General features: G+C 43.7%; 2 protein-coding genes across 2 annotated transcripts; one reads left to right on the forward strand and one right to left on the reverse strand.

The window, feature by feature from the left end:
- Positions 1-2,091: 2,091 nt before the first annotated feature.
- LOC306762712 (cytochrome c) lies at positions 2,092-4,762 on the reverse strand. The gene is made up of 3 exons (XM_079249307.1): positions 4,639-4,762; positions 3,224-3,398; positions 2,092-3,089 (listed from the first exon to the last, which is right to left on the reverse strand). Exons 2-3 carry the CDS (start codon positions 3,390-3,392, stop codon positions 2,944-2,946), a joined length of 315 nt encoding a protein of 104 aa, XP_079105433.1. The 5' UTR covers positions 3,393-3,398; positions 4,639-4,762; the 3' UTR covers positions 2,092-2,943.
- A 2,260-nt stretch (positions 4,763-7,022) lies between these two features.
- On the forward strand, positions 7,023-16,076 carry rbm45 (RNA binding motif protein 45). Its single transcript, XM_079249345.1, has 11 exons — positions 7,023-7,357; positions 9,548-9,670; positions 10,044-10,170; positions 10,236-10,361; positions 10,444-10,614; positions 12,687-12,816; positions 13,281-13,374; positions 13,546-13,703; positions 14,840-14,915; positions 15,006-15,127; positions 15,664-16,076. The coding sequence occupies exons 1-10, from the start codon at positions 7,082-7,084 to the stop codon at positions 15,120-15,122; spliced, it is 1,398 nt and encodes a 465-aa protein (XP_079105471.1). The 5' UTR covers positions 7,023-7,081; the 3' UTR covers positions 15,123-15,127; positions 15,664-16,076.
- Positions 16,077-21,580: the final 5,504 nt, after the last annotated feature.

Here is a 21,580-nt window from a genome sequence, read left to right on the forward strand (position 1 = left end):
GAACTCCATAAAGAAGAGCCATAAAAACATGTGAAGGACCGTTTCAAGGTGAAAACTGCAACGTGTACACGTCTAAAACAAGGCACAGATCTTTAATATCTTTTATATTTTTAAGTATATTGCTTTCACTTTGTTGTTTACTGAGAATTTATTTGGTAAAAATATTTTTTCCGGTTAATTTTAGGGACTCATTAGGAAGAATATAAGAGATTCTGAACACATATTACTGTTTTACCAACTGGAGTTTCAGTAAAAGCAGAAACTCAAAGTCTCATGCATGCAGCTGCCTGTTTGTGGTCTCCAGTCACGTAGAGCTCCTGTTTCATCTATGTTTAGATCCCAAACAGGGCCTGTTTACTGCTGCATGTCTCCCTGTAAATGTCATCATAAACCACCAAATATTAAAAATAGCTTCCAGGTCTTTCAAACTTCAGTCAAAATAAGGTTAAACTTGACTTCACAGCGTCTAGTTTATCATGGACGTGTCTTATTGTTTGATCCAGCTGTAAGTGTTGTGATTCTCACATACACACGATTAAACTGAGATTTTACTGTAAAACACTCATTATAGGATCATTAAATCTCCTAAAATCCCTGCTGTAATTTCCATACGACACACTTAAACGACTCCAACTTGATCTAAGATCGTTTTAGATGCATTCATTTTTATCCACACTGTTCAATTCATTTCACATCCTTGTTTCTAGTTTATTTGTTTATGAGAGAAAACCATCTTGTTTAGTAGAAAATAAGCAATAGTTCAAAGTTTCCACAAACAGTAAAGAAACATGTTTGGTTTTTACGTATTTGTTGTCTTAAACATCTTGTAAAAAAGAAGTTTAACTTTGGGAAAGTCTTCTGAAATGAAGCCATGTTTGTAAATAAACTGCGTTTGTGGGCTGAGCAGGTTGCAAAGTGACCAAATCTTCTCCTTCTGCTTGATATGGTTTGTTTTTCATTCTAAACGAATGTTAAGTGAAGTTAGAGACTGTCAGGATACAATTTGTGCAGAATAATAAACTGCTGATACAAGCAAAACGCATCAACATTCACTGTCCCAACAGTCTGTCATGCTTGGAACAAGAAGAAAACTGGTAAAATCTAATGGTTGGGAAGTCATGTTTAATGGAAATGAGAGGCATATTTAAACAAAGTGTGACATATTTAGGGGTTAATATTAAATTGGTTCACTTCCAGATGAACTCATTGCTTCCATAACATGAGTTTAACGTGTCTGAAAGGTTTTAGTTGTTTTCCTGGAAGCTTCTCCTGCTCTCGTCTCTGCTGCTTTCCTTTTAACACAAGGACGATACAGACACCACTTTTATACTTTAGCTTCTTATTCTCTGCCTTTTATCCTTATTATTATAATACAGATAACGCGCCACTGTTTATTTAAAAAATATTACTGTCATGCAGAATGTAAACACGTTTAATCCGCTGCATTCGACCTTGTTTCACGTTTAGCTGTTTTTACTGCAGAGTTCATCTGATCTGCTTCTCCATGTCAGAAAACAGTTGACCCAAATAAAAAACCTGCTTCTATTTCCTGCTGCAGACATGAGAGTCTGTTCCATGACCGGTCAGACTTACTCAGTACCTGCAAACGCCACCAGGCGGCGCTCCACTCACACTTTAATATCCTTCACCTCATCATTTTAATAAGTTAATTAATCCTATTGCTGTTATCAAAGTAAGGTACTGATAGAAAACTGATCTAAGATCAATATGATCATTCCAGGCAGAAGCTGAACAGCTTTTAATGAACAAACATGGAAACTAATTTCCTGAGTTTCTCCGCAGCGACTCGCCGCCTGGCAGCAGATCGTTTCAGGACATGGAGTCCAGCCTGAGCGGCTCTGGGTTGGCGCCGGGGGTCACATGACACGCTTCAGACCAAGTTCAGCTCCATCTGAACAGATTACACCACAAAGGGTCACTGGTTCGAGTCCAGGTCTTATCAGGAGGAGTGTGACTATAAGGATCTCGACTCGAACGTCTTCGGCTGTTATCAGGACGGCGAGGATCATCAGTACGGAGCTGGTCGGTTCAGAGGCGTTCAGGGTTCAGAAATAACGAGTAAAACAGAAAAACTGTTTCTGAAGTTTCCTTTAATTGATCCTTGAACCTTTCTGTCCACAACCAGACGACGTAGCTACCATGTTGTCATGAAGACACAGATTACAGTAAAACAACTTAAAACCGACGCGCTTTTCAAGCCTGTGAAACCAGGTAGACCAACCGTTCCGCTGCAAGGTGGAACCCTCGCTGGTTTTCCTTCCCAACACTGAGGTTCCACCACGTTCTCCGGCAGGGTGATCATATGCCAGCTGATTGGTGGCGTTTGAAGGCAGCAATAAATAGTATTTACACTCCACGTTTGTTAGCTGTGAAGAGGCAGATATCGGTTCCACCGTTAGCAGGAAAATTCTGCAGGTTGAAGAGGGATAAAAAAGCTCTGAGGAGCTTCAGCTGTAACAAAACTCAAAGGGAGGATTTGTCCAGGTTCAGACTAAAAACACAACCAGGTGGACGTTCACTCGCCATGAGGACGGCGAAGCCGAGTCAGCACCAAACATCTCCACATCGTCACCAAATCACTTTCTACTAGTTATTAGTTTTAAAGATGCAACAACACAGCGAGCTGGAGATGCATGTTGCCATGACAACAGATGAGAATGAGGCCGTAGAAACCATCACAGCAAGCAAGTTTAAATGTGATCAGCATGTTAGGACAGAAACAGAAGAATAGATCTGCAGTTTTATGTTTCGTCACTTGAACGATTCGTCCCGCTGCTGCTGAGGAGACATTATTTCCAAACATGGATAAATCAATAAATAAACCTTCACTACAAATGACCAAACATAAAACCAGAAATTCAACATGAGTCAAAAAAAAAAAAAACAGGGACAATATGAAATATTCTGATTGTTATGGCTTCTTCATGATGTTGCTGATTTGAGGTATGCGATGAGGTCGGTGCGCTCTCCCTTCTTTTTGATGCCGGCGAAGATCATTTTGGTTCCAGGAATGTATTTCTTGGGGTTCTCCAGGTACTCCATCAGGGTGTCATCCCCCCAGATGATGCCTGCAGCGGCAACAACAGCCAGGAATGAAGCTAAACGTGTTCAGAAGTCATTCTACATTTAAGTTTCAGCATGTTTTATGTCAGTAAAATCACTGCTCTGGGTCCGAGGCTCATTCGACCACCAGTGAACTGACCTTTGCTCTTGTTAGCATCTGTGTAGGAGTAGCCCTCCGCCTGTCCAGTCTTGCGTCCAAACAGACCCCAGAGGTTGGGGCCCACCTTGTGCTTGCCCCCCTCCTCTACCGTGTGGCACTGAGCACACTTCTGGACAAAGGCCTTCTTTCCTTTTTCAATGTCTCCCATAATCAGCTGTGGGTGGAGAAGAAGTTCTGTAAACATATATGATCATGAAACCAACTGCAAACCTTTTATTCACGGAGTTAAGATGCAGCAGGAGGTTTTCTCTCCCTCATCTGACCCGTCGACGTCGTCTCGTCAAGGTTGTTTCTGCTTTCTGTCTGTAATACCAGTCAAACCAGTGATGCCACGTATCTCTGCAATGATTCCCTGCCAGGTTATTTAGAGGAAAGCCAGAGAAGGGGACCCAGAAAGCAACCCCCCCTCCCCCCATCAGCTCAGGTTACTTCACAGGAAAGTTGCCAGATCTGACAGGTAAGTAGGTGAGGAATAACAGTTTAATGCCAGGTCGTAACTGGCTTAACGTGTAGCTCTGAGGAAAGAGAGCAAACACTAACAGGTTTAGCAGGGGACATCTCATGATACGTGCACGTGTGCGTATACACCCCGCTGATCTGCCCCAGACAGCTGGAAAACACTGCCACTTTGACTCAGTTTATCATCATTATTTATCATCAAATACAAGAATGGAGGCATTTAAACACACCACCCAGCCTAAAAACGGCCTTCACGTGACCTCTGACAGCCTGGTCTGGGTTATAACCAGGTTATAAGTAGCATAGATGTTCCCACATAACCATGACATCCACTGTGTGTAACTCAGGTAAGGCCTGGAGCAGAAGATGCTAAACTCCTGAGTTACAGAAAACCTGCCTGGGATTCATCATTCCCCATCAGGTGGTGGGGAAGCACCGCTCACATGCAGGATAATAATCAGGTTTCCCAGCCTGAAGTTTAGCTTTGCAAAGGAAAACTGCTTCACTTTGAGTGTAGCTGAGCTGAACTAGCTGCTAGTCAGATTAACAGGTATGTGTCTCCTAACCAGGCTGTCAAGGATGCTTCAATGTCGCTGTCCGACCAGGGGTTACATCACCCACCACGTTCCCCAGCGTCTTCACATAAACTCCTCATTTACATACAGAGATAAAACATTCATGTAAATAGTAAAATAATTGCAGTTTGTCGCATTAATGTGATATAACGGGCTGAGTTACCTAACTGTTTTCTCTACGCAAACAGAGTAACGGAGAACTGTTCTCCTCTACGCAAACAGGGTAACCTTTACGCAAACAGAGTAACGGGAGCTATTCACCAACCCAGCGTCTCCCTATTGCTCGCTTCTCTCAACAAAACCTCGCCGACTCGGACTATTTTTAATAAAAAACATCCAGTACATAAAATAAACCAGTACCTTTAGGTTAACTATGCCGGGTTAAAATCACTCCAGAGGTGGGAAACAGCTGCTTCTGTCGGTCGACTAGCGGCTTCTGGCGGACGCAGGGAAGGTCACTTCACTTTAGAGGCACCGGCTTTTTACGTCATTACGCAATCACGTGCATCACCATTTCGTGTACCCTCGTGGTGCGTTTAGGGGCAACGGGGAATGTGGAAACAACATCACCGAAAATTAAGTTCACAGATAATCTGATTAAATATTTTTCGTGTTGTTTTATTAGTCAGTTTATATGTTGAGTATGTATTTTACCATATTGCGTTTTTATAAAATACAGTGATTACAAACTCATGAAACTTTCCGGGAGTATTCTAATTTCCGAGAAACTTGAATCGCTCATTGTCTCCAGATTTTTTTTAAAATCTATAAATATATGACACTTAAGACTCAAAGTGTGTGTGTTTTACAGTAAAGCAGCGTATTTGGAGAACTTTTGAACTTTCTCTCTTGTCACATGAATAATAACACAGCTTCCACTGTGGATCCGGAAAGTTACGCACCTGCTGGAACATTCTCAGCCTGAGACGTGGACGCGCACGTAGTCGTCACGTGGTTTTCAGCGCACGTACTCTGGAATTTTAATACCTTTAATATCTTTAATATAATTTCAATATCGTTTTCTCTTATACGTGAGGCGTCTTTTTTTAAAGTTTTTATATGTTCTGAAGGCAAAATAACAAACATGGTACCATAAATAACATTTTAAATAAAAGGTGCAGATATCAATACAAGCAAAAGTATCCTACATATCTTGTTTAAAAAGTAATACTTAAATTTTACTGTAAAAAGATTGACCTGCATGATCTTCCTTTCTTATATATCTTTGGATTGCTTATATATAAATACCTCTCAGTTGTGCCTTTTTTTAGTTTTAGTAAATAGTACTTAATAAGTTCTTACTTAAACTTGAACCCCTTCAAGGTTAAGACGTGAAATTGGATTAAACTACAGGTGTGGTAAACAAAATGCAATAAAACTAAACAAAGCCCAGTTTGACTTGAGTGTTTCTAAGCTGTTGCTGAAGGTGACCCCAACGTCCACAGAGTAAAAGTACATGCTTATACAAACACAGACAAATGACGAGTTTACTTCCATGTTATTCATTCATTCATTTATTTTCCAAACTGCTTAATCCAGTTCAGGGTCGCGGGGAAGCTGGAGCCTATCCCCGCTGTATATGTTATTATAAAAAGTTATTTATTCCAACACTGTTTTAATTATCACATAAAAGAAGGTGCTGACAAAGTTATAATGATGTAATGATGAGCAGATGACCACCCTTATGTGACCACCCCTCAGCATAGTTTTCAAGGTGAGCAGTTATTTCAAGCCATTTGGACGACTCGTCTCCAAGTGTCTTCTGTCTCTTTCTGTAATCCCAGATTGAGAGCAATCATGTGAGGTCATGACTCCATAGCAGCTAGACCATCTGTCGCAGTTTTCCCGTTTCATCTTGTCATTAAAAACAGATCTTGCTGCATTAATAGCTTATAACATCAGCTTCTAGGTACAATAACAAGAGGGTTAATGATGATGAGAAAGACATAAATATACTCTTTAAACATTTGGTCTATAAACATTTTTTGTCAATAATAATTATAAAAGTATCTCCTGTTGAAATAAGATTGTAAAAAAATGTTAGTCAAGTTAATAAACCCATATAGGTCATTTATATTGATAGCTGTATTTACCTCCCCCAGACAGTAGATAACAGTAAACAATACTGTATGCAGTGCTGTGTTTGATACTCTCACGATTAATTAAAAGTTAACCCATATAAGCAGGTCATATGGTGTACATTACAACCCTTTTCAGCAACTGTGAGCATTTCTAGTGGTGGAAGTACCCGGGTTTTTCTTTAGTTTATTTGACAGGGACAATGTACATCAGCATTAATCACAAAGAAATATACCTAATACCAGATTAAACCCTTCAGAAATAATTTCCATCTGGACTAACAAAACACACAAACATTAATCAAACACAAAACAATGCAAAGAGATGCAAAAGTTCAACATTTCATAATAAAACAATGGCTAAAACAGGTACAAGAATGTGAAAATATTCCATGATAGGAAGCTCAGGATGCTGCCTTCAGTGCTTATGTATGTTATGGAAAATGTGGAATACAAATGTTAAACTTCAGGGTATAAAAGCGACAGTTTGTTGGAGAAAAAAGAGAGATTCAGAGAGAGGGTATGGAAACAAGGGCATTCTCCCAGAGTGTCAGCAGAACACACGCAAAAACTACTACCTGGATGAAACGGTGGGAGGCAGCAAGACGCCGCAGATGCGTCTAAACCTGTGAAGAGGAAGAAGAGGAGCCATTTCCAAGGAGCACGCGAAGGCGGCACGGAGGACAAAAGCAGCGTTAGCATCGGGTTAGCAGCAAGAAGCGAAAATGGAAGAATATCCAGCAAAGCAAGTCCCTGAAAACCTGGACGACCCCCCAAACAGCCGGCTGTTCGCAGTCACAAGTCGGTGCATAACAGAAGATGAACTTCGGGACAGTTTCTGCAGATTCGGAGACATCCAGGGAGTTTGGGTCGTTAAAGACAAGCAGACAAAGGAGTCCAAAGGGATCTGCTACGTCAAGTTCGCCAAGTCCTCCCAGGCCTGTCTGGCCATGGAGGAGATGCACGGAAAGGTGTTGGCAGAAGGGACCAAACCCATCAAGGTAGGTAAATGATCCAACACAGGGAGCAGGTAGATGTAGCAGGTAAAAGCTGTGTTTCTGTCCACGTTGCTTTAATGAGCTAACTATGCTAACATGTTAGCTACAGTAGCGGCGCCAATGTGTTGGAAAAACCCGACATTTTATTTTCTCGAATAAACCCAATAAGTGCAGAAATGTCATTTAATACTCAATTCTGGACAGTTTAACGGTTGAAACGTCGCTACAACTGAAGAAAGTATTGTTTTTGTTGCAAACTGAACATGAGCTAAATCATGCTAACTGGCTAATTCAGGCCTCGCGCTGCTTCCGGTGAACGGTGGTGCGCGTGCGATAAGAGTATTACTGCCCTGATATGAATATCCTAGACTTCATGTCACCCCTTTAAAATGATGACTAATTCGGGTCTACTCTGGTATGTGGACAAAGTCCTGTCGGGTGTCGCTGTGTCTCTGCTCCAACACACTTAGTTGTGCAGAACTTCATTTCCTGCTGGATCCAGTTAATGTGAGCCAGTTGTGTAAGAACAATCTTTTTTTTTATTTATTTATTTTTTTTTTTTTTAAATTTTTTATAAAACATTGTTCCTAAATATTAGCACAATGTGCTTTAAATGATAAAATAACTACAAACGATGTTTGCAAATATAAAATAAAAGGCATACGGAGTGGGGCACAGCCACCAGGCTGCAGTGCAGGGCCCTCAGGTGATAATCCTTTGTAAACAAATATAATGTGTGGCCGTCTGTCAGTTTAGGTCCTCCTGTTGTGTTTAGTGAAAACAAGGATTTGAGTAAACATGTTTACATATATTATTACATACATATATTACATTACATATATTATTATATATGTTTACAATATTTACATGTTTCCCTGCTGCCTGTGAAGTTTTGCACGGCGAGTCATTAATGTTTTTGTCTTTTGGCGTGTATGGAGTCTTCGGCAGAACTGATGTCTTTGTATTTCTGAACATACAGCAGTGGGAACTAGGGCTGCTCGATTATGACAGAAACTATAATCACGATTATTTAGACTGAAATTGAGATCTTGGTTATTTAACACAATTATCCAGTATTTTAAAACAACGCTGCGCGTCGTGGTGTTCCAGACTCAGTGTCGTGCATTATAACCGTCTAATGTACGGTTCCGAGTTGTTTAATCCGCTTTTACCGCTTATATAGGAACTATTTTACGTTGGCCTGGATGTACGTTTTATACCAAACAACCGCTGTCAGGCTGCAGCGCGTTTCTCTCATTCACCTGTTAAAAGACGGCTGATCTGAACCAGCTGGTTAACGCGTTGCTATGGTAACGCCCCGTAACGGAGGGATATTATCGTGTTTAACTGGCCGAACTATGTATAGGAAAATAATGCAGCCAGTTGTCACTGACAATGGTATAAACTATGTTTAGGTGAACTTCCACAACCTACTGCAGTTATTCTACATTGACCTGCAGCCAGAGCCGACTGAGACTGGCCGCCTGGGAGTGCTTTAGGACGGGAGAGGCTCCCGCTGCTCCTTCCTTACAGTAACTGCAGAACAATATGTGCCTTCAAGTCAGTCGCCAAAACACCAGAAAAGTCTCTAATAACTCCAGTAAAAGTTGCTAGATTTGTCGCTTTTAACAAAAAAAGTCTCCAGATTTAGCGAGAAAGTCTCCAAGTTGGCAACAGTGTCTGAATGAAAGCAAAGCGGCTGTGGGAGGAGTTTACAGCACAGCGCTGCAACGCCAGAGACGCTCGATTAGCAGCTGAAGACAGCAGGAGAGGAAACTGCAGAGAGGAAAATAATCACACCCTTTTATTTTTATGATTGTTGAAAACCCAGATCATACTGAGATTAAAATCCGATTAATCGCCCAGCCCTAAGGCACACAAAGCAGGGCACAGCCACCAGGCTGCAGTGCAGGGCCCTTGGGTGAAAATCCTTAAAAAAAAAAAAAAATTGTATGGCCTTCTGTCAGTTTAGGTCCTCCTGCTGTGGTTTAGTGAAAACAAGGATTTGAGTAAACATGTTGTACAACATTTACATGTTTCCCTGCTGCCTGTGAAGTTCTGCACAGCGAGTCATTAATGTTTTTGTCTTGTATGAGGATGCGTGTATGAAGGAGTCTTCAGCGGAACCGGAACATACGGGAGTGGGAACGGAGTTATTTGTGGACATTGTTATACTGTCGTGTTCCTGTTTAGGTTTTTATCGCTCAGTCGCGGTCGTCAACAAAACACAGAGATGTGGAGGATGAGGAGCTGACCAGGATCTTCGTCATGATCCCTAAAACCTTCACGGAGGAAGATCTGAAAAACACATTTAAAGCAAGTATATGTGTGGCTTTTTAATGTTTCTGTTCTTGTCGTTTTTCTCCCTGAACTTATCCGTTTCCTGTACGCAGAGGCAAACTAAGTTAGAGTTGAAGTCAGGGGAACTGATGAGGCCAGAGGGATGAAATAAAGTTTCTATTAGAAATAAAAGACCACAAGTTCTGACATGAATGCTTATAAATGCAGAAACTTTTTATCCCCTTAAATATTTTCTATAAATATATCTGTGACATGTTTTGCTTCTTCTCTAAAGAAGAAAAGATGTCTGGTTATTCCAGATGATGGACTTATTATCTGGAATAATCAAGTCTAGAAGGAAGAATAAAATTCTAACTCTGTCTGTTTCCCTTGTGTGTCTTTGTCTCAGGAGTACGGTGACATCGAGTACTGTGTCATCATTAAAAATAAGTTCACGGGCGAAAGTAAAGGACTCGGCTATGTGAGGTATTACAAACCCTCCCAGGCCGCCCTCGCCATCGAGAACTGCGATAAAAGTAGGTTTTTGTGATCTTCTGCTGTTTCCCGCTGGTCTGTGAGGAACTGAGGGTTTGGTTTTTAGCTTACAGGGCCATCCTGGCTGAGCCTCGCAGCAAAACCAACACCTCAGAGGACTACAGCGGAGGGGGAAGCAGGGGCGATTACACCCCCAGTGTTGAGTCCATGAACCAGTATAACTACCAAATGGGTACGTCTGCGTTTTAAATCCGTTAATTGAAGATGAAAGTTCCTTCCCTGACCTGTTGCTGACCCGGCATGTTTTTGCACAGCGGAACCTGTGAACTACAACGTCATGGACTACCGCTCCAACGACTTCACGCGCTCTCTGATGATGTCCACGCGGGCCGCGCTCACCCAGGAGCAGATTTTTGCTCTGTTTGATATCATCCCCGGCATGGAGTACTGCGAGCTTCAGAGAGACTCGTACGGAATGAGCAAAGGTAAGAAAAACACAAAGTCTGGCTCTTTAATCCACAAATACTTTACTTTGATAAGGAACTGTCAAAGTAAACAAAGGTATCTAGGATGCAGACGCTGCAAACAAAGTAAAGGTATTTAATTGCCTTCAAGTTTAGAGTAAAAATTCCAGGAACAGCGTGGTGCTCCATTTCCCTTTTTTCAGCTTTTTCCTTTTAGTTTTTACACTAAAATCTTTTAAAGCGTTGATTCGTTGAATAAGAATCCCTGACATGGCGTCTGCAGCACCATGGCACTCTGAGGGGAGTTTCACAACGGTTTTTATTGCATCCGCCAAGGAGGTTGTTTTCCTGCCTGTCACCAACTTTACACATAAACTCCTGGAGGGATCTTCATCATGTGTTTCTGAGAACGGGTCCTGGTCTAACTGAGATCCGGATCAGCATCTGGATCAGGAATGTTTCTGATTCTTCCTCTTTGTGAGATAAAATCCAGGGGAAGTTCCCAACAGGTTATCTAAGATAGATGATCCTGGCAACATTCTGGATACTACCATGCAGAACAGGAACAACGTTCTGGATACTACCATCCAGAACAACAACAATGTTCTGGATACTACCATCCAGAACAGGAACAACGTTCTGGATACTACCATCCAGAACAGGAACAACGTTCTGGATACTACCATCCAGAACAGGAACAATGTTCTGGATACTACCATCCAGAACAGGAACAACGTTCGGGATACTACCATCCAGAACAGGAACAACGTTTGGGATACTACCATCCAGAACAGGAACAACGTTTGGGATACTACCATCCAGAACAGGAACAATGTTTGGGATACTACCATCCAGAACAGGAACAACGTTTGGGATACTACCATCCAGAACAGGAACAACGTTTGGGATACTACCATCCAGAACAGGAACAACGTTTGGGATACTACCATCCAGAACAGGAACAACGTTCTGGATACTACCATCCAGAACAGGAACAACGTTTGGGATACTACCATCCAGAACAGGAACAACGTTTGGGATACTACCATCCAGAACAGGAACAACGTTTGGGATACTACCATCCAGAACAGGAACAACGTTTGGGATACTACCATCCAGAACAGGAACAACGTTCTGGATACTACCATCCAGAACAGGAACAACGTTTGGGATACTACCATCCAGAACAGGAACAACGTTTGGGATACTACCATCCAGAACAGGAACAACGTTTGGGATACTACCATCCAGAACAGGAACAACGTTTGGGATACTACCATCCAGAACAGGAACAATGTTTGGGATACTACCATCCAGAACAGGAACAACGTTTGGGATACTACCATCCAGAACAGGAACAACGTTTGGGATACTACCATCCAGAACAGGAACAACGTTTGGGATACTACCATCCAGAACAGGAACAACGTTTGGGATACTACCATCCAGAACAGGAACAACGTTTGGGATACTACCATCCAGAACAGGAACAACGTTTGGGATACTACCATCCAGAACAGGAACAACGTTTGGGATACTACCATCCAGAACAGGAACAACGTTTGGGATACTACCATCCAGAACAGGAACAATGTTCTGGATACTACCATCCAGAACAGGAACAACGTTTAGGATACTACCATCCAGAACAGGAACAACGTTTAGGATACTACCATCCAGAACAGGAACAACGTTTCATCACGACAAGAGAACAAACATGCGAATATCTTCTGATACGATGTTAAAATTCCTTGAGTCCATAAACCGGTCTGTTATCCACATCAAAGATACTTTATTTATTCATCCCAGAGGGGATGAATAGCCTAAACCTGAGTCCAGTCCTGCAGCCTGTAGATGCATCCCTCCTGCAACACACCTGGTTTCAGAAGGCTGAGCTTTTCTCGGTTCTGCAGAGGCCCGGCACCAAGTGGACCTCCAGGACCGGACTCAGAACTGTTTGCGCCAGTTTGATTGGTTGGGTATGCATGTGTCCCTGCAGGAGAAGAAAACCGGACTGAAAGTGTTTTATCAGAACCACCTGATATTCCTGTTTTCTTTACGCCGCTGGTATGTTTTTTTTTTTATGCTTCCAGGTCACGCTTTGATTCGCTACAGCAATCTGGGATCAGCAGTTTACGCTAAAGAGAAGCTGAACGGCTTCGAGTATCCTCCCGGAAACAGGCTCGCCGTCAATTTCTTTGATGACGGAGAAGACCGGAACAGGTACGTGCATGCAGATAACCAGTAGACACAACAGTGTGCATTTATTTAATGTCTGCAGGAGGGTCAAACGTTAATGACGGCTTGGAGAATAATTGCCTCTTAAAGTTAATATATCCATTCATTTAAAAGTTAGGACCAAAATGCCAAGAAGATTGACCCCGACCTTGTCCTCCCTGCCACCATTTATTTGTTGAATATTAATGGATGGATGCGAGTGCGGTCCTCTGTGGGTCACGGTGATTAGGACGCTGTTTTCCACGGCTTCTAGGCAGCGTTGGGACGACCAACAACCGAGTGTGTGCTCCGCAGTGCCCAGCAGTTACAGTAAAGCTGGAATAGCCGGCAACTACCCAATGGAAACATTCCTAAAATACGGAATATTTAATGCATGTCGGGTCCTTTTTTTTTCTTTCTGCACGTGTGTGCGTGTGTGTGTGTGTGTGTGTGTGTGTGCGCACGCACAGTCCTGTCAGCCGGATGGCCATGCAGTTTGTTGCAGCTCAGATGATGTCCACAGCGTGGAACGGCGCCTCCACCAGCCAGATGATGAAACCTCCGGTGAGTCTGTTTTTCATCCTGGATGAAATATTCTGCTAAAGAAAAATGGATTTAAAACTAAATTTCGCCAAAGTTTACTAAACGAAACAGATGTTCATGATGTGCAGTGTTTAAACGTTATTCCCTGTGTGTGTGTGTGTGTGTGTGTGTGTGTGTGTGTGTGTGTGGCAGAGCTACAACCCCATGTCCCCAGTGTCTCGCATTCAGACCGACGTCAACCTGCCGTCTCTGAAGAAGTTGGCTCCAGCGGACAGCAAGACCAAGGAGCGCTTGTTCGTCGTGTTCAGTCCCTCGCCGCTGCCTCCGGATGTGTTGGAGGACGTTTTCTGGTAACTTCTTACATCCTGGATCAGTTTTTCTGTCGTAACGCCATGAAGAGCGAGCTTTCCCAGTAAACCAGACTGGTTCAGGGTTCAGTCTGGTCTGACTGCTCAGGGTGACAACATTCAGCGACCTGCTGCTACATGACTGGAACGATGTGTTCACATCAGACGCTCGCCGCTATTCACTAAACTGTCACTTTTGTCTCTGGCGCAAAACGCTCCTGACGCTCCCGCCGCGCTTGCCGCTTGTCGCGAGCGAGCGGCAAACGCGGCGGAAAAGAGAGGAGGAAAGGCGGAGCTTTCCTTCCGGTCAGTCTGAATGATGGCGGTGCAGTAGAGCGATGACATGGTTTTATTTGATAAATAAAGCTAGAGGACGTTGTCATAGGGCGGTGATAGTCACTGTTAATGCAACACGAGCCGCACTCAGCAGAGAGCCGCCACCCCAAACAAAACGTTCCCACGCTACGTGTCCTGCTACGTTGCCAAATCTGTAACATTCAGCTTTTCGACGGAGCAGATCTTTGGTGGAGTTCGCTGCAGCTGAAATCAGCCAGAACTGGCAACTCTGACAGGGTCAGTTAGGGCCGTTAGGACAGCAGAGTTTCTGCAAGCAGCCTGCAGCTCTTGTTTGTGGAGAGAACTGCAGCGTTGAGGATCATTATGACTTGTTTAGATGCATTTTCAGAAAGCCAGAGGCAAGAGTCAGCGAGCCACATGAGGAACGCTGTCGTAGGACGTCTCGGCCCCGTGTCTGGGTTCACCACAGGAATCCTCCAGGAGCTCGAGCTGATCGCTCTGATTGGTTGACGCCAAGCGGCAAAAGTTCAGATTTTCCATCTCTGGCTTATGTGGCGCGTCAACCTTATAAAACGTTTTACATTTTTGGCGCGTGCCCGCCGTGCCAAACACTGAAAACGCGCTGTGAGACAGCTTGACACGCCTCCATGTAGACTTTACATGTAAACCTGACGCTCTTGACACCTCTGGTGTGAACACACCGTAATACTGCTGCATTAACAGACGGCTCTGCTTTCTCCTCCCGTGTCTCCTGCCGTGTCTCCTCCCGTGTCTCCTGCCGTGTCTCCTCCCGTGTCTCCTGCCGTGTCTCCTCCCGTGTCTCCTGCCGTTTGCCTCTCCAGCCGGTTCGGCTCCCTCATCGAAGTTCACCTGGTTCCTGGAAGGAAAGTCGGGTACATGAAGTACGCAGACAAACAGGTAAACCTGATGCTGATAAACGTGTAAACGAGAAGCAGACAGATGTGCTCATGCAGCCTCTGTGTGTGTGTGTGTGTGTGTGTGTAACAGTGTGCGGATGAGGCCATGGCGGCGCTCCACGGTCGCGTCGTTAACGGGGTGAAGATGAAGGTGATGCTGGCCGATCCTCCCAGAGAAGAATCTCACAAACGTCCTCGGACCTACTAGGAGCGGTAAGCATTGCGTCTGCATGCTGGGGGTCTCCTGGAGGACCGCCGTGCTTCAGGTTTTACATGCTTTCCTGTTTCTGCCTGCATGACTCAGACTGGGGGTCTTTGTTCAGACTTTTACTTCCACCAGGTGTGGTGGAGCAGGAAAACATCTAGGACCTGCTGGACAGTGTCCCTCCAGGACGTTAAGACCCTTTTTTTAATGGGATGTTTGTAAAAATCTTCCAGTTATTTCTGAGCCATGTGATGCGGTTTAGTCCTCATAAAGAACAAATTTCCGCGCGTTCAGGCGACGCAGCTTCAGATAATTGGCCTGAAATGATCGATGCGTGTTCTGTCTCGGCGTGAAACACGACGTCGTGTGAGGTGGCGTAATCTTTCAGCCTGGGGGGTTCTACAACCTCTCAGGAAAAGCTGCTTCGCTCTTTAACGTCTGAACTGGACTTGTCCAGAAATCTGTTAACGTTGGCAGGATGTGGACAGATGTGTGATGCCTGTTGTTGTACCTGTGAGTAACCCTGCAGCTTCTTGTCCCCTAGGCGACTGTTGTCATGACACAGTGACACCTGACCTGACAGACCGACAGACATCAACACCTTCTCCCGACCTGTTAGCGACCTTTCTGACACCTGTCTGACTCACAGGGTGGTAGCGTCCGCCGTGTTTCTGCTTCATGTGTGGAAAAGTTCAGCTTTAAACCTTCAGCGCTGAAAATGTTTCATTTCTAGTTAAAGTCTCAGTAAAGTCCTGGAGATGGAGCCAAGAATCTGTTTTTCATTAAAGATAACAGCAGAAGATGGAGTGTTTTTATTTTAGAAAAGCAGGATTTGTTAATCTGGACCGGTTCTGATCAGACCCGGTCCACCTGTAGTCTGTTCTGTAACCCCGTATTATAATCTGATAGATGTTTGTTTTCTTTTATTGTCTCAATAAAATGACATTCCACAAAGCCGTCGCACGAGTCTTTTTTTGTTTGTTTAATAAACATGACGTTGAGCTTTTTGGTCTGATGAGTCAGCAGTTTAAAGTAATTTATGTTTCTGGTTGAACGTACACACACTGCTGTTACACACATGTTCACCCGTTAAAACACAGCATCACACACTTCGTGCTTTTTATAGGCGTGTTGTTTCTAATGTCAGAAACCTAAAAGCAGACACACACCGAGGGAATTTAGACTTAAAACATGTTTTTATCGTGAATGTCTTCATGGGGGAATATGTTAAAGGGTGTGAAATGGTGACGGACAACTCTGGCTGTTGGAACAGAAACAAAAAGGTGTGTGTGTGTGTGTGTGTGTGTGGAGGCAGCTGGAAGTGCCTTGGGATTTATTTCTGTGAAAAAGTGCCTTGCCTCAAAAAACACTGCGATAGAGTGAGGAAGAGGAGCAAAACCAGCACAGCGGAGGCTCGGCCGACTCTAAGATCCGAGTTCGCGCCGCTTTTTCCCAAAGTCTTTAGTTCATGTTGGGATTTTTCCACCAACAATGTTCCAGAGACCATTCATTCATCATTTCCATCCTAGGTTGCACCGTCTATTGGCAGCAAATTGTAGTAGCTCTGACTTGCTGTCTTGATTTTTTAAGTACAAAGTCTTTTCATAGATATTACCTCAAACTAGGTATTTTTTTTCTGAGGATTTCATGCCGGTTCGGAGGGTCTGCTGCAAGGAAGATTTTTCTGCATATTTTTGGCTTTTTCAAGTCTTGTTATGAGTCTCCATGGCAACAAAAGACTTGTTTACAATCGGGATCAACTGATTAAACTCTCCCAAATCAGGATTATCAGCGAAACAACACATCAAATCCCGATGGAGTTTAAAAGAAAGAGAAGAGGATGCAGAGCTGGATTTAGAGAGCAGAAAAAGTGATGGAGGTTTAAACCATCGTCATGGGTAATGTGAGATCGCTAGCTAACAAAAGGGACGAGCTCGAGATGCTAACAAGGTCTCAGAAAGAATACAGAGAGTGCAGTATTATGTGCTTCACCGAGACATGGCTGCATGAACACATCCCTGACTGTAATGTGTCTGTACCGGGCTTTAAAACGGTCCGTGCAGACCGCAGTAGACAACACAGCGGAAAGCTAAAGGGTGGTGGAGTTGCAGTGCTGGTTAACCAGCGTTGGTGTCATCCTGGACATGTTACTGTCAAGGAGAAGATATGCACAAGGGACATGGAACTGTTAGCTGTGAGCTTCCGTCCATATTATTTACCCAGAGAGTTTACCTGTGTTATTCTGGTAGCGGTTTATATAATACCTGGTACCGCACCAGACACAGCCTGTGACGTCATCAGCTCCGTCGTTGCTCGGCTACAAACACAGCATCCAAACTCATTCATGGCGATCTCCGGAGACTTCAACAACGTCTCCCTCTCTGCAACTCTACCAACATTCCAGCAGTTTGTCAGCTGCTCCACCAGAGAAAATAAGATGTTGGACTTATTTTATGCAAATATGAATAATGGATCCAGTTGTTCTGCCCTGCCTCCTTTAGGAAGATCTGACCATAATCTGGTTCTTCTCACCTCCACCTACAAGCCCATCGTTCAGCAGCAACCAGTCATCACAAAGACTATCAAAATCTGGTCTGCTGAAGCTGAAGATGCTCTTAGAGGAGGCTTTGAGGCTACAGACTGGAACGTCCTCTGTGAACCTCATGGAGACGACATCAACGCCATGACTGAGTGTGGGACAGATTACATAAACTTCTGTGTGGACAGCATCGTCCCAACAAGAACAGTGAGGTGCTTCCCCAATAACAAACCCTGGATCACCAGTGACCTGAAAAAGCTGCTGAACATCAAAAAGAAAGCCTTCAGGGATGGAGACAGGGAGTTATTGAGGGCAACACAAAAACAACTTAAAACCCAAACTAAGAAGTGCAAGGAGGACTACAGGAAGAAGTTAGAAAGTCAGCTCCAGCAGAATAACCTGAGGGATGTGTGGTCTGGAATGAAGAAGATCACCGGCTTCAAGTTAAAGGGGGACCAGCCTGATGGAGGTCTGGACAGAGCTAATGAGCTGAACATATTCTTCACCAGGTTCAGTTCACCCCCTACCTCCAGCCCAACAGACCACACACCCTCCATAAGCCCACTGCTTTCCTGTCACGCCTCCAATCTGTCACCCTGCAGCTCAGTCATGGACCAGAACACAGCTTCATCTCCCTCCACATCAGGACATCCTGAGACCTCCACCTTGTTTGTCTCCTGCAATCAGGTTAAGAAGCAACTTGAGAAACTGAACCAGAACAAGGCTGCAGGTCCAGATGGTGTCAGTCCCAGAGTTCTCAAGACCTGCTCAGAACAACTATGTCCGATTCTCCAGCACCTTTTCAACACCAGTCTGAGACAAAATAGAGTCCCAGTGCTGTGGAAAACCTCCTGCCTTGTTCCAGTGCCTAAAAAAACACAACCAGCTGAACCAAGTGACTACAGACCAGTTGCCCTGACATCTCACATCATGAAAGTCCTGGAGAGACTCTTACTGGCTCACCTCAACAAGCAAGTAAACCCCTTTCAGGACCCATTCCAGTTTGCATATCGTAATGGACTTGGGGTTGAAGATGCCATCATATACCTGCTCCAGAGAGCACACTCTCATCTGGACCATTCAGGCAGCACTCTGAGGGTCATGTTCTTTCATTTCTCAGTGCTTTTAATACCATTCAGCCTGCTTTGTTATGTGAGAAGCTCCATAAATTCCAGGTGGATACCTCCACAACCACCTGGATCTATGACTACCTCACAAACAGACCCCAGTTTGTGAGACTGAAAGGTTGTGTGTCTGAGATGGAGGTCAGCAGCACTGGTGCACCACAAGGAACTGTACTCTGGCCATTCCTCTTCACTCTGTACACCTCAGACTTCCAGTACAACTCTGAGTCCTGTCATCTGCAGAAATACTCTGATGACTCTGCAGTTGTGGGGTGTATCAGGGATGGACAAGAAGCAGAGTACAGAGAACTGGTCAGTCAGTTTGTTAAATGGTGCGGTGACAATCATCTCATATTAAATAGCAGCAAAACAAAAGAGATGATTGTTGACTTCAGGAGGAAGAAGAATAAACAAAGCACTGTTTCCATCCTGGGAGAGGAGGTGGAGGTGGTGGAGGAATACAAGTATCTTGGAGTTCAGCTGGACAACAAACTGGACTGGAAATGCAACACTGACTACATCTACAAGAAAGGTCAGAGCAGACTGTACTTCTTAAGGAAGCTGAGATGGTTTAATGTCTGCACCAAGATGTTGCATATCTTCTATAAGTCTGTTGTGGAGAGTGCAGTCAGCTTTGCAGCATCTGCTGGGGTAGTAGCATCAGAACCAGAGACTTGAAGAGAATCAACAAACTGATCCAGAAAGCTGCTTCTGTGCTTGGAGTAACTCTGGAGCCGCTGGAGCTGATTGTCCAAAGAAGAATGCTGCACAAGCTGATGAAGATGATGGAGGATTCTTCACACCCTCTCCACAACACACTGATGAAACAACAAAGTGTGTTCAGTGAGAGGCTTCTTCAGGTCCGATGTAAGACTGAAAGATACAGAAGATCATTCCTGCCAGCAGCCATCAGCCTCCGGAACAAGACCTCCTCTAGTTATTATTATTATCTACTACAATATTGAATTTCCCTTTGGGGATTCATAAAGTATTTTTCATTTCATTTCATTCCCTCGTCTTGTCTGTCCTCCGTCAAGAATGTTTTTTTTTTTTGTTGAATCAGGTGAGATTTCCGGCTCGGAGGAACGCCTAGATGGCTTATGGGACGGAGTTGTGTTGTGCTGAGATTATCAGAGCAAATCCAATTCAATTCAATTCAATTCAACTTTATTTATATAGCGTCAAATCACGGCAATGCCATCTCAAGACGCTTTACAGACAGAGGGGAAAACATAATGAAGGCCAATTCATAACAGCCTATATAAGGAAACCAACAGATTGAGTTGAGTCCAACTCAATCTCCCATCCTGAGCAAGCACACTGGCGACAGTGGGAAGGAAAAAACTCCCTTTTAACAGGAAGGAAACCTCCGGCAGAACCCGGCTCAGGACAGGCAGCCATCTGCCTCTGCTGTGTGGGGGGAAGAGGACAGAAAGACAACAGACAACAGGAACTGCTACTCCCGGCCAGGGAGACCTGCTGAGACAGGAGACATACATGTTAATGATGCAACACTGTTATGGGGGGGGATAAAAGAGAGATAAAGAGAAAGAAGCTCAGTGTATCAGGAAATGTCCCTCAGCAGTCTAAACCTATAGCAGCATAACTAAGGGATGCTAACCATCCCTAGCTATAGGACTTATCAAAAAGATAAGTCTTCAGCCTAGTCTTAAAGGTGGGGAGGGTGTCTGCTTCCCTAACACTAACTGGGAGCTTATTCCATAAGAGAGGGGCCTGATAACCAAAGGCTCTGCCTCCTGCTCGGCTCTTTGAGACTCTAGGAACCACAAGTAAGCCTGCAGTCTGGGAACGAAGTACTCTGCTTGGTATATAAGGAACTATGAGGTCTTTGATATATAGTGGTGCCTGGTTGTGGAGGGCTTTATATGTAAGGAGAAGGATTTTAAATTCTATTCTAGATTCAACAGGCAGCCAATGAAGAGAGGCTAAAACTGGAGAAATATGATCTCTCATGCTGGTTCTGGTCAGGACTCTGGCTGCAGAATTCTGGATCAGCTGAAGGCTTTTCAGGGCATATTTAGGACAGCCCAGTAATAGAGAGTTACAGTAATCTAGTCTCGAAGTAACAAAAGCGTGAACCAGTTTTTCTGCATCACTCCGAGACAGAATGTCCCTAATTTTGGCTTTATTACGTAAATGAAAGAAGGCTGTTTTAGTAACCTGCTTAATATGTGGGCCAAAGGACAGGTCAGGGTCAAATATTACTCCAAGGTTTCTCACTGTAGCACTGGAAGCTAAAGTAATGCCATCCAGGTTCATTACAAAACCGGAAAATTTAGCTCTGAGTCCAAACTGGTCCTGGTTATTTATCCATGTGTGTCCAAAGCTTAGCCCAAATAAAAACAGTGGAATCCATTGTTGCCATGTCTATATATATATATATATATATATATATATATATATATATATATATATATATATATCGAAAGATATATAGATCTTTTTATAGATATAGATCAATATATATATATCTATATATATGTAATCTATATATATATATAGATATCAATCTCTTATCAATCCATCTCTCTCTCTCTGTGTGACATAGTTGGTCATGTATGTGTATGTATATGTGTATATATATATATATATATACACATATACATACACATACATGACCAACTATCAGAGAGACTGATGGTTATTTTCCACTTTAAGCGTAGAGCTACATCAACACACCAGAGGGACCCGGAAGCCCTTCAGGGCCGTCGGCTTCGTGTTTAATGCTTCTGAATTAGACAACCTGTAATAGAAAGAAGAGAAGAGACTTCCTGTGC

The sequence above is a fragment of the Telmatherina bonti genome (assembly GCF_933228915.1).
Source record: "Telmatherina bonti genome assembly, chromosome: 11".
Classification (NCBI taxonomy): domain Eukaryota; kingdom Metazoa; phylum Chordata; class Actinopteri; order Atheriniformes; family Telmatherinidae; genus Telmatherina; species Telmatherina bonti.

Bases quoted from the DNA above. Each gene is read 5' to 3' on its own strand.
- LOC306762712 (XM_079249307.1), bottom strand. From the start codon at position 3,392: ATGGGAGACATTGAAAAAGGAAAGAAGGCCTTTGTCCAGAAGTGTGCT. The intron at 3,090-3,223 runs GTCAGTTCACTG...TTGCCGCTGCAG, and splicing joins AGATGCTAACAAGAGCAAAG to GCATCATCTGGGGGGATGAC.
- rbm45 (XM_079249345.1), top strand. From the start codon at position 7,082: ATGGAAGAATATCCAGCAAAGCAAGTCCCTGAAAACCTGGACGACCCC. The intron at 7,358-9,547 runs GTAGGTAAATGA...GTTCCTGTTTAG, and splicing joins AAGGGACCAAACCCATCAAG to GTTTTTATCGCTCAGTCGCG. The intron at 13,375-13,545 runs GTGAGTCTGTTT...TGTGTGTGGCAG, and splicing joins GCCAGATGATGAAACCTCCG to AGCTACAACCCCATGTCCCC.